At 40.1% G+C, this 13,793-nt stretch overlaps 1 protein-coding gene across 1 annotated transcript in view; it reads right to left on the bottom strand.

Annotated features, from left to right (window-relative positions):
• The window catches only part of LOC128661685 (probable C-mannosyltransferase DPY19L4), a 139,320-nt gene that overhangs the window by 52,852 nt on the left and 72,675 nt on the right, over positions 1 to 13,793 (bottom strand). The window contains exon 8 of the mRNA XM_053715911.1: positions 653 to 798. Within this exon, the coding sequence (XP_053571886.1) occupies positions 653 to 798 (146 nt within the window). The remainder of the gene's footprint in view (positions 1 to 652; positions 799 to 13,793) is intronic.

Genomic DNA, 13,793 nt, shown 5'->3' with positions numbered 1-13,793 from the left:
CATATAAACCACCATTCACAGCTGCCTATCCTTGTCTTCAATCTTATTAACTAATAGTTGTTTGTTTCATTTTAAAATTAGATAGATCCAACAAATCTATTTTCATATTAAAAATAATAGAATAATATTTAATTACTGCTCTTTTACTTTCTTGATATACAACTGCTGTCTACAATATCCAATTAAACTATGCTAAATTCCTATTTCAGGGAATGATTATAATCTGCATTGGTGTCAGTCCTCAATGGCTACAAACGTGTCAGTGTTTCATTATCACTCTGCTAGTGGTTTTAAGTACACAAGGGAGAAGTAACAACATTCTTTAATGCACTAGAGCATTTTAATATTGAAACGTTGGTTGAACAGATCTATGTGTTTAACCACTACAGCTCCAGATTAGAAATTCAGAGGATGGCGATTGGCTTATATGCACATTTTCTGCCTGATTGGCTCAGCAGCCGGTATGGAGCAGTGGTATCTGCAATGGTTAAACCCTAGTTCTGATTGAGCAATAGTATAACAGCAATGTGCTCTAGCCTATTAGGTCACATGCTACTTTATGCCCCTTTAAACATTAGAGAATAAATAAATACAACACACTTTTAATACAGTTCTTATCTTTAAGTGACGTTGGTCTCTGCTAATTGTATACCTGTTAATGATAAACCATGCTACGGTCAGCACACCTGCAAGCCATGTTTTACTCATAATCCAACTGGTGACAAACAGCGCAGTGACATAAATCCCTTGAAGACCAAATAGGATTCCGATGTAAAAATGTAACGGGTCGACAACTCCCTGCAACATAATAAAAATATAATCAATACACACTAGAACCTCATCTGCTCCTGGAACAGAATATGCAAATACATGGGCGTTCAACCTCAAGAAATGTATTAAAGGCAAAGTGTACTGTAACATTTTCTTTAATTTAATGTGATTCCAGTGATCCATTTTACCTAAAGAGCATTACAATTGTTTACAAATAGCTTCTTTACCTTTGTCATTTGAAATGGCTGCTTTTGCCCATTGAAACCAGAACTGATACTGAAAATATGAATACTGCAGTATTGTCTATCCAAAAGCTATGTAAACAAAGGGAAGAAGCAAAAACCAACATCCCAGTGATGAGTGGGAGAGACAGAAAGCCCAGGCCATTTAAAAGGGTGTTGTACTTTTAGATTTATACTTGCAATTGAAAATAAAAATGTTTATGGTGAAAAATAAGAAGGATTTTGTGTATAGCAACAGAAATAAGATAAGGTGGTAGCGCTTCCTGAAAACTCAGCCCACTTGAATGAGCATGTTCTCTAGAACAATGGGTTGCAGTTTCATTGAGCAAAACCAGTCTTTTCAAATACTAAAATAAACCTAGAAGATGTATTTCCCATACATGTAATACTATACAGCAGGAATAACACATATTAGAAACACATTTTAACCAGGTTTACAGTATAGTTCTTGCAGAGATGCCAAATTTAGTGTTAAAAAAGGCTAAATCTGCCTTTTAAAATGTGCTTATGTTACAAAATGTTCCTCACAGAATACTGGGGCTGTGCAGTCACACGATATAACCAACATTTTTATGGTATACACGGTTGCAAACGCTGCTACATTAGAATGTGAAGGATAAGTGTACGCTCCTAAAATCCTATGAGCCTACATAGGTTATACTTTTCAACAAAAGATAACAAAAAAACAAAGCAAATATGATAAAATAAGCATATTTAAACTTTTTTTTTAATACATGTCCTATCTGAATCATGAAATTTACATTTTCACTTTGTATGTCCCTTTAAATATTGTTAATAGTAATCCCCATGACTAAAAGCTAATACAAAAAGCAGGACAATCAATTTATACATTTATTTGCTTTGCTTTCATGGTGTATTTCATATGCTTGTGTCACTCTGCATAATACAGTTGTGCTCTACAAATAAAGTTTAAAAAAACTAAACATTATACCAAAACTGTAGGCTGGATAACTGTAAATATATATATATATATTTGTGTACCTGATCCGGTCTTGGAGTGCAGTTCCATTCCATGTTTTGTATTTTCTATGGGTGATTACAGCCACCTGTGCACCCCTTCTTTGTTCTCAGTTTGTTTAGCTTTGTGAGCTCGCATGATGGTGTGCCTGTGTTAGGGACTCAGGCTAAGGAAAGGACCTTGACGTGGTGCCTGAGCTTTCCCATTTGGCCAGATGCGGTGACTAACCTTTCCAGTTGTGATTTTATCTTAGCTGTGAGCTAGCTGGTGAGTGCTGGGTGTTTCTATGTGTTTATATATATATATATATATATATATATATATATATATATATATAAATAAATAAAACACATCACTGACACCATTTTGCCTCTGCTCATACATTTAGTTTTAGACTCCATTTTAATATGAGTTCATTATATTTCTTCATAATGTGTTTTATTATGCTGTGAGAACATATGCTGAATGGCCTTGCTCTTTCCTGGAGATGAGCCCGGATGCACCGTTATCTAAAACAGTTTGTTTCTCAGTATAATTCTTTTTTTCTATATTTTTACTGTGCTTCTTTGTTCTAACTTATGCTGTGTAAAAGGTGTGATTATGATACGTCATTGTTTAACCCCATATAATGTAACCATTGTCTATAAAAGTATGCTATGCTTTATAATAAACAGAACAGTGTTTGGACTTCACTTGCTGCATGTCTAAATGCTGTTCCCTGATATATCTCTTCAAAGTGACCCATTCAGTTCCAGGTGAAGGTGTAGAATACTGCTAAGTGTCAAGTGATATCCCCGTTATAACAGAACCCCTAACAATTCTGGTGTCAGAGAGTGGGATTCACACAGGGGTAAGTAGATAAGTGTTTTTATTCTGCTTTTCCCTCTGTGAATCTGAACCCAAAGTCTGGACTGCATTAGTGATATGTAAAGGGTTAAAGTCCAGACTCCCTTTATAAGGAGTTTAAGTCCCCTGGACAGGTTTGAGTCCTGCTTTATAAGGGGTCAAAGTCCCCTGGACAGGTTTGAGCCCTGCAGTTAAGCATGGGTTTGAGTATTGCACTGTATTTAACCCTTTGAGTGCTAAGCACTTTCCCACCTAAGTGCTAAGCACATTTGAGGGTTTTTTAAATTTTACATTTTTTAAAATATTTTTTTTTCTTCTTTTTTTTCTTTTCAGATCCCCAAGACTTATACCCTTGGAAAGGTTAGGCGATTACCTTTCCAACGGTGGGTCTTGGGGGTCTGTAGCTGCTTAGATGCCTGAGATACAGGCTTCTAAGCAGCATGTCCCCTTTCCCTATATTGTCCTTTGTCATTTTTAAATAAAGTTGCGCGGTGACGTCATCACGTCATTATGCATAACGTCACCACGCAAATCGGAAAGCCCCGGCGATGCCTGTCACTCTACAGGCACGATCGCTGGGGTAGGAGCGGGTGGGAGCTCCCAGATCTCCCTCAAGGTGGGAGAGTGCTAGCGACAGCTCTGAGCCGTCGTTAGCACCTGAGTGAGAAACTCTGGGACGGCTCAGAGCCGTCGTTAGCACTCAAGGGGTTAAAGGGTTTAAAGGGTTAAAGTCCCATTGTCTGCAAGTTAAAGTCTTGCATGGTATTAAGGGTTAAAGTCCCTTATAAAAGCACATAATATAGTTTAGTTTAAATATCACTGGAGCTGAATGGTCACTTGTTGATGCTTGTTGCTTAATTGCTTTCGCTTTACTGCTTTTTCATTTGGGCTGTGCTGAGCTGTGCTTAGGAATATTAAATTATTGTGAATACCATTATTGCTGCTATTATTGTGTTGTGAAAATAGGGTCTGCTCACAGCAAAAATATTGATAATAATGCTGAAATACAGAAATGTAATATTAAGTATAAAACGGTCAGATGTACCATCCAGTACAGTACCAGCCCTGTAAATTCAGCTAGAAAGTTTTCTCCTACACTCAGGAATGTTACGGGCACAGAAGGGGGGCCAAGTGCATACACTAGATCACAAACACAAAAGGGAGAAACGGTTACAGAAGCTCCATTTGTAACTATAGGTGAGCAAACCATGATTAGAGCTCCTGACTCAGAGACTTTGAAAGATTGGGAACTTAAATGCCCTGACCCTGTGAAGCACCCTATGGGAGCTATTACATATCTTAAAAGGGGCACAAACTATATGTCTAATTGCTTATTTCATTGCTAATCTTATTGTGTTGTGAATGTGTTTTCGATTCAAAGGGCTTAGTGATAAGTGTTGTAGCTGCTTGCTGCATACTGTGCTCATGGAAATAGTTCCTGACTCCCTGTACATAATGCTGTAATGTGACATAACAGGATGTATCTTAAAAAATAGCTTGTATGTGAAAACCCTTTCTTTTTGTTGTATGGTCTTTGCAGTAATGAAACTGAGATTCTGTGTATTTTATCTGTAAGAAGTGTTTGTCTGTCTGATGTTTCACTGTGTCCTGTGTTACATGTAAAAGACTCTCCACTAAATATCTGAGAATTTATTATCCTGTCTAAAAATAATGTATTTACGTCTCAATTTGCTGGGAAATAGCCATTCTTAGCAAGTTCGGACACTTTTAGATACATTTTAAATTTGGTGGAGAGTTCATCCTATCATATTTCTAATGTCCCTGATATGTGTTAAATATATGTTTTCCTTAAAGAGATAGAACATTAATAAAATATGTTTTTTATGTCTTTAAAAGTTTGCTGTATGTTAAAAATGCTGAATGTCGGCAGTGAATTTACGGTATGCAAGTTGATATAAACTTGTGTGTGTATAGCTGTAAAAGCTGACCTTGGTGCATTTTTTTTTTTTTTTTTAAATCCGACTGGTAACTATTCAGGCTAGAGCTGTGTGTGTATCAGTGTTTCTTAGCTAAGAAATCCGACGCTGTAATGATTTGTTTGTTATTGCTGTAACTTGATTTTAAGTTGATGAGATATTTGATGTGTCTAAGGCATATAAATTGTTTTTGCAAATGAACTAATAAAGGAATTTGTAAATGCAATGATGTGTGTGACTTTCGGCCACGTTCTGGTAAATAAAAAAAAGTTTTTCTGGCAAGTTATTAATAGGTTGATTTAAGTATGTCTAAAAATTATGCAAGAAGTTTGTAAAAAAAAAAAAAAAGAGAAAAGAAAAGACTATACACTGTATGTTATTAAATATATCTAAAGTATTTGGGTCTGTTTCTGTTGCAAGTAGAGTAATTCGGTAGAGTTTTAATATAAACTGGTCACATATTACTGTGTAATATTATTTAGGCTGTGATAGCTCTCATTTAAATATATGCAGGTTATGATACAGTAAAGAATAAAAATTTTAATGGTAAATAATAAAAGTTTCCTAATCATGGCTAGGTTATATATGTAATATACATATTATAAATGGTTAGCCATTAAAGGGACAGTACACTGTAAAAAAAAATTATGCTGATGTGTTTCCAATGATTTGTTACACCAGCTGTATAGTATAAAATGTAGAAGAAATGGCATTTTCAGGTTTATTTGTATATATGAATTAGCTGCTTTGGTGCTTTTAAATCACAGCCTATTACAATGGGTTGAGTTTCAGGTAATAGCATATCTCATTGTCCTTATCTGATATTGGTCTGGAAAACCGGAGCTCAGTGCTTAGACAGAGCAATGGAAAATGTCATTTTATTACTTTACTATCCTGTACCCCACAGAGAGTGTTATTTCTTCTTCTGGCTGTGGTTACTTAGGCTAGTCAATAGATGAGACTCCAGTATACAAAATGTTACTATAAGTGGGTATACCACAGGCTGAATCAGCTACTTAAAATGCCAAAATAGGGGTGAAGGAGCTATTTGTAAACAATTAAATACATTCAATCAGGTAAGATGGATCATTGGGAACAATTTAAAGGGGAGAACATTTTTGGGTAAACTGTACTTTTAATCTATTAGTGTAAATTATTATTATTATTTATTTCAGAAATTTCATTCTGTTGTATACAATTGTTATATTTAGTCAAAGAGCTGCAACAACGTTGAATTTCAAATTGTATAAAAATAAACAAACTACAATAATTCTGTATTTATTAGAATCCTTATTATATTAAAAGTATAGCATAGCATGTACCGGCTACGTGCCTGGTTACTGCCGCCAATAGACTGGGTTCTGAAGTTTTTCCCAAATTATTTGTGACAAACATGATTCTTTAACAGTGGGTTTACACTGTGCATGCGCACAGAAACCATAGAGCAGTAGCAATGCTATTATTTTCTGACCTTTCCCAGAATATAGTACTTAGGTGTTTGTGTGTTTTCTTTATCTATTTATGGTTAGGGATTTTATTTGTAAATGTGCAACTAGAGTTTAATGATCCTCTAAAGCGATTGCATTATTAGCATGATTTTATAGTATTGCGCAGGGTAAAATTATTTGCAGTGTTTTGTTAGAATGTAGTATTTCTAAGTGCTGTGTTTCAGTGACTGTAAGTATATGTGCTTGCTTTCAAGTTGATTGTGTTTGTTAAAAGTTTGTGAGGGTTGTTAATGTTTTGTTTTGTGTAGTAAATGATTTCTTAGAGAATGTTTTTAATGTTTTTAGTTGTAGTGAATGTGTGTGGAAGGGTGCTGTATGAATAGAATATTGAGGTGTATTTGATTTTGCCTAATTTTAAGGATAGTGGAGTGGATGGATTGTCTTTTAGTTTGCTGTCATATTGTGTTTGCTTGACACATAAGGTGTTTCACGCAAACAAAGGGGGGAGTATTGATGAGTATCTTTATTTATGTGATTTGGGTGACTGTTTCTAAGTAAGAAAATTAACCTTAAATGTTTTTTGTTATTAACAAAATAACATAATTTAGGTAAGAACTTACCTGATAAATTCATTTCTTTCATATTAGCAAGAGTCCATGAGCTAGTGACGTATGGGATATACATTCCTACCAGGAGGGGCAAAGTTTCCCAAACCATAAAATGCCTATAAATACACACCCCACCACACCCACAATTCAGTTTAACGAATAACCAAGAAGTGGAGTGATAAGAAAGGAGTGAAAGCATCAACAAGGAATTGGAATAATTGTTCTTTATACAAAAAAATCATAACCACCACAAAAAGGGTGGGCCTCATGGACTCTTGCCAATATGAAAGAAATGAATTTATCAGGTAAGTTCTTACATAAATTATGTTTTCTTTCATGTAATTGGCAAGAGTCCATGAGCTAGTGACATATGGGATAGCAAATACCCAAGATGTGGAACTCCACGCAACAGTCACTAGAGAAGGAGGGATAAAAATAAAGACAGCCAATTCCGCTGAAAAAAGAATCCACAACCCGAATCAAAAAGTTTTAATCTTTTAAAATGAAAAAAACTGAAAATATAAGCAGAAGAATCAAACTGAAATAGCTGCCTGAAGAACTTTTCTACCAAAAACTGCTTCTGAAGAAGAGAAAACATAAAAATGGTAGAATTTAGTAAAAGTATGCAAAGAAGACCAAGTTCTTAAAAGCCCAGGAAGTAGAAACTGACCTAGTAGAATGAGCCGTAATCCTTTGAGGCGGGGATTTACCCGACTCCAAATAAGCATGATGAATCAAAAGCTTTAACCAAGCTTTCTGACCTTTCCTAGAACCAGAAAAGATAACAAATAGACTAGAAGTCTTTCTGAAATCTTTAGTAGCTTCAACATAATATTTCAAAGCTCTTACCACATCCAAAGAATGCAAAGATCTTTCCAAAGAATTCTTAGGATTAGGACACAACGAAGGGACAACAATTTCTCTACTAATGTTGTTGGAATTCACAACCTTAGGTAAAAATTTAAATGAAGTCCGCAAAACCGCCTTATCCTGATGAAAAATCAGAAAAGGAGACTCACAAGAAAGAGCAGATAATTCAGAAACTCTTCTAGCAGAAGAGATGGCCAAAAGAAACAATACTTTACAAGAAAGTAATTTAATGTCCAGAGAATGCATAGGCTCAAACGGAGGAGCCTGTAAAGCTCTCAAAACCAAATTAAGACTCCAAGGAGGAGAAATTGACTTAATGACAGGCTTAATACGAACCAAAGCCTGCACAAAACAACGAATGTCAGGAAGATTAGCAATTTTCCTGTGAAACAGAACAGAAAGGGCAGAGATTTGTCCTTTCAAGGAACTTGCAGACAAACCCTTATCCAAACCATCCTGAAGAAACTGTAAAATTCTAGGAATTCTAAAAGAATGCCAAGAGAACTTATGAGAAGAACACCATGAAATGTAAGTCTTCCAAACTCGGTAATAAATCTTTCTAGACACAGATTTACGAGCCTGCAACATAGTATTAATCACTGAGTTAGAGAAACCTCTATGACTAAGCACTAAGCATTCAATCTCCATACCATCAAATTTAAGGATTTGAGATCATGATGGAAAAACGGACCTTGAGATAGAAGGTCTGGCCTTAACGGAAGTGGCCAAGGTTGGCAACTGGACATCCGAACAAGATCCGCATACCAAAACCTGTGTGGCCATGCTGGAGCCACCAGCAGTACAAATGAACGCTCCATTATGATTTTGGAAATCACTCTTGGAAGAAGAACTAGAGGTGGAAAGATATAAGCAGGTTAATAATTTCAAGGAAGTGACAAAGCATCCACTGCTGCCGCCTGAGGATCCCTGGACCTGGACAGATACCTGGGAAGTTTCCTGTTTAGATGAGACGCCATAAGATCTATTTCTGGAAGCCCCCACATCTGAACAATCTGAAGAAACACATCTGGGTGAAGAGACCATTCTCCCGGATATAAAGTCTGGCGACTGAGATAATCCGCTTCCCAATTGTCTATACCTGGGATATGGACCGCAGAGATTAGACAGGAGCTGGATTCCGCCCATGCAAGTATCCGAGATACTTCTTTCATAGCTTGAGGACTGTGAGTCCCACCTTGATGATTGACATAAGCCACGGTTGTGACATTGTCTGTCTGAAAACAAATAAACGGTTCTCTCTTCAGAAGAGGCCAGAACTGAAGAGCTCTGAATCGCACGGAGTTCCAAAATATTGATTGGTAATCTCGCCTCTTGAGATTTCCAAACCCCCTGCGCTGTCAGAGATCCCCAGACAGCTCCCCAACCTGAAAGACTCACATCTGTTGAAATCACAGTCCAGGTTGGACGAAGAAATGAGGCCCCCTGAACCAAACGGTGGTGATCTAACCACAAAGTCAGAGATAGTCGAGTAGGATTTAAGGATATTAATTGTGATATCTTTGTATAATCCCTGCACCATTGGTTCAGCATACAAAGCTGAAGAGGTCTCATGTGAAAACGAGCAAAGGGGATCGCGTCCGATGCTGCCGTCATGAGACCTAAAACCTCCATGCACATAGCTACTGAAGGGAATGACTGAGACTGAAGGTTCAGACAAGCTGAAACCAATTTCAGGCATCTTTTGTCTGTTAGAGATCTAAAAAGGTTACTCTTGTCTGAGGAATCAAGGAACTTTTTGGTAAATTGATCCTCCAACCATGTTTTTGAAGAAACAACACTAGTTGATTCGTGTGAGATTCTGCAGAATGTAAAGACTGAGCAAGTACCAAGATATCGTCCAAATAAGGAAACACCGCAATATCCCGCTCTCTGATTACAGAGAGAAGGGCACCGAGAACCTTTAAAAAGATCCTTGGAGGGGGGCGGAGCTAGCCGCCAAGCTGGAGAGACGTCTTCCTGGAGAGCTCTCTCTTAACTGCAAATAACTAGCATTTATTGAGAAAAGGACTGCTTTGGGGACCTTTATAACACCCTCTAAAGTGAGTGAGATCCCTTCTGAGACTAGGACTGGGTTCAAATAGAGGTATATAGCCTCCGAACTCAGCCTCCCATAGATTGCTACGGGAGACCGGCCCGCCGGGTGGAGACCGTTGTGCAACTAACGGTCAAGGAACAAGAACCTGGCTATACTGATCTTGGCTGTGGACTAACCATCAAATACCTCCTGTCTCTGCTGCTGCTGTCCGGAGGGTCGGGGCTCCGCTCCGGTGCGGCAGATTGCAGACTGACAGGTAAAGCGGAGTGGAATCGGGAGTCTGCCGCAATGCCGCACCATCTTTGGTTCTGACCCCTGGAGTGCTGGAGTGCTTCTCTGCTGATCCCGCAGCCTGCTGCTTTTTCGAGCCTCTAGGAACTCTACAGCGATACCTTTTGAGGTAAAGAGCGCCTTTCAAATTTCTGGCGCGAACACCCGCCATATTGCGGCCCAGCCTTCCGACAATACCAGGCCCCCTTGGCAGCGGAGGACGAGAGTGCTGCATGACATCATCTACGAGGAGCTGGTAAGACTCACTTTTTTGTCTGTTTTGGTGCTTAGAGACGCTCCTCACCCCGACACTGACCCACCTGTTAGCCGAGGTGAAAGCAAGCCTAGCAGTAGCGCAGTGATATAGTCCGGAGGGTCGGGGCTCCGCTCCGGACATATCTGAACACAACCCTTGCTGACGAGCTGAGTAACTCTTATAACACTGTCATAACACCGGGCAGTCTAACGTACTACACCTCCTTACAGAAGTTACACTTGCGACTGGCTGGTTCTTCTAGAGAGGGGGACAGTTTAGGGCTCCCCACAAGCCTGTTAATAAGGGAGCAGCTAGATGTGCATGAAATTACCTTGCCAATCACTGCTGTCGAGGAGTTCCCTGATATTGTAAACTGGGCAGTACATTAAAATCTTAGGACACTGTCAGCTGCATATCCCGCATCAGTGAACAGCCTGCACATACTCACAAACCCATAGTACAGAGAGCTGCTGCCATAGATAAAAGGAGAACTGCCTAAGCCATTCTTCCTGGCTCGCTATACAGCCCCCATACAAGTCAGCATCCTGCTACATAAGCATCCCAACGTTAACTTCTGTCCCTGGACGCATCCACACTAATTTACCCATTTTAAAAGGCTGAGTGGACTCAAAAAGATCAGCCTTGAGAGTCTTGCATTCAGTAACATTGACTGTGAATCCTCTCTTACTGCATAACCTGAGAAGAAAATAATTGACCCCACCTTTGGATAATAACTTACACAGCTTCCTTTCTGGTCAGATAACCCAGAGAACCCAATCTCTGCTACTCCACTCACACTCCATTCCTTGGAGACCGAGGGACTCTAGTCTGAATCCTTACTAAAAATATAAATGTGAAGGGCTGCTGCGTCAGCGCAATTGTCCTTGGGCCTTATACCTAAGGTGTAGTGTCACTTCATAACAATTGTTCTTTTCCACAGGTCTTCCACAGATCCTAACTGGTTATTAGCCTCTATCTCTCAGAGGCCTGGATTAGAGTGAAATTGCTTTATCCTATCTGATTGTATCGCCCTTGCATAACTTTTGTTCTCTCCTCTACAGGTCTTGTGATTCCACTTTCCCTGAACCCCAGTTGCTCCTGCCTGTTTACTGCACTTACCCGAATTATTAACTATCTGAGGAAGCAAACTTAGCTTCTCGCTCTGTGCACTAACTGACAGGGGCCACTGCTCCAGGTAATCTAGGTTTATAAGCCCGTCTGTGTATTAATCTCACTCTCTCACCTTATATTTTGACACAGTCAGGTTCGCCCCTACTGAATTAACAAAACACCTGTGGTATATTGACTGATTTCTATCTCCTGCTGCCTAACCCCTCACCTCCCCGCTCCCGCCCGGCTAGTCCGAGTGGGTCACTTCCAACTCCCTTCCCCCTTCCTTCGGGTCGTATCCCCCTACTCCCCGAGGTGAGGGACTAGCGTGGTGGTAACAAAACTGTACACTCATGTAATTTCTCCTTTCGAGGTGTGAATCAGCCCCGCTCCAACTATGCGATAGGTATTATGTAAACTACGTGCTTGATTTTAGTATGTATAACCCTTGAATTTCTTCCAAAACAGCAGGATATTGCTCTTGAGCCTCGAGAGATTTACTACCTTGCCTTCCAGAGATCTAATCATTAACCTATAAGATGCCTCACATGATAAAGAAACATTCAAAGTCTAACCCCAAACCTAGGAAGACAGTCTTTGACCATTTTGCCCACGTTTCTAAGGAACCCCCACCCCACCCAGGAGGTGAAATGAGTGAACCGGATTCCCAAGATGAAGAATCTCAATCTAGCCAACACTCAGCATCTTCCTCCCAACATTACATTACAGAATCATCGCTCAAGAAACTCCTGGCCATCCAGACTAAGTCCATCACCCAAGAAATCCAACGCAGCTCTGCTGAACTCAAAAAGGAAATTTCAGAAATTGGTGACAGAGTTGATGCGCTGGAGCGCAAGCAAGATGATCAAGCTGTGGACCAATCCAACATCCTGGCCTATGCCGAAAATCTGGCTGAGCAGATCTCACAATTAGAATCTAAACTGGCTGACATGGAGGACAGATCGAGGCGAAGTAATATCAGATTCAGAGGAGTCCCAGAAACGGTGGCTCCAGCAGATATCCAAGGCTACCTTCAAGACCTCTTCAAAGAGCTGATAGGCACCCCTGAAGGCCTGTCTGGCACAATGGAGAGAGCGCATAGGGCATTGCGCCCCAGGTCGGTGAGTTCTGACAAGCCGAGGGACATTGTGGTGTGCTTTCATAGCTACTTATATAAAGATCGCCTCCTTCAAGCTGCTTATCGTAAACCAAACCTAAGTGGAAGGTTCGAGGGGGTACAAATATTACCTGACCTTTCAGCACACACCCTCCAACAGCGTCGACACTTCCAGTCAGTGACCACTGCTCTGCGCAAGGCTAACTACCGATATCGATGGGGGTTCCCAACCAGACTCATAGTTACCAAAGATAACCAGTCCATAACCATCACTACACCATCGCAGGGTACGACTCTGTTGGCCTCATGGGGTTTATTAGTCGACCCCCTAAATGTACGGGCTCAACCTCAATCTGCCTTGAGAGCTTCAGCTCCTGAATGGTCAACAAAAGAACAGAGAATAAAAAGACCCAAGACACAACATCTGCAAGTTTCTCAAGGACATCCTGAGCCTGCTGAATAGGCTCCTTCAGAAGTTACTTGACCTAGTTTAGAAATATGTCGGCTATTGGGTCTCTCCTGATGGCTCCTTCTGACTAGCCTGCATCTTGAGGCAGGCAAGGTTCCTGTGAGACTCTCTAAGCCGCCACAATGTTCACTTATGGAATAAGTTATATATTATAAGTTATGATAAGTTATGTTGTCTGCTGTTTTGTAATTGTTTTGATTTAAGCACTTTATACTATGACAAATATGTCCCTGGAGCGGGGCTGACGTTTCTGCTTCGCTGTGCTAGCTCCGGAGCTGTTCATTCAGCCCCCCAATTGAAGCCCACACTAGGGCTCTCTTGAGGTGGACTACTTCCACCACACCAGAGGCACTACTAAGTGCCCTCCTCTCCTACTTATCTTCCCCCCCCCCCTCTTCATTTCCCCCATTTTGTCTTCCAGACCTAGGTACTACGACTTCCCGGCCCCAACTCTCAATCACTACTAGACATGACCTCCTCTCCTTTGAGGTTTCTTACCCAAAATGTTAGAGGACTTGTTAGTCTCCTATTGCGCTCGCTGAAACACCACAATCCTGACATAGTGTTCCTCCAAGAGACGCATTGGTTAAACGATGAACCGATCAGACTCTCCTCTAGGGATTACACGCACATCGAACATGCTCCCTTTACCAAAAAAGCCAGGGGCACTGCAATTCTCTTACATAAGAGACTAGCTATTGAACCAGTCTTGACCATCAGAGACCCACAGGCCAGATATATTATCCTAATCTGTAACATTAACCACGTGCTCTATACACTCGTATCAGTCTACCTACCCAACACTCACCAACCT

This window comes from Bombina bombina, chromosome 5 (assembly GCF_027579735.1).
Source record: "Bombina bombina isolate aBomBom1 chromosome 5, aBomBom1.pri, whole genome shotgun sequence".
Lineage (NCBI taxonomy): Eukaryota > Metazoa > Chordata > Amphibia > Anura > Bombinatoridae > Bombina > Bombina bombina.
Note: the sequence above shows the minus strand (reverse complement) of the source record. Positions and strands in the feature narration are given on the sequence as shown.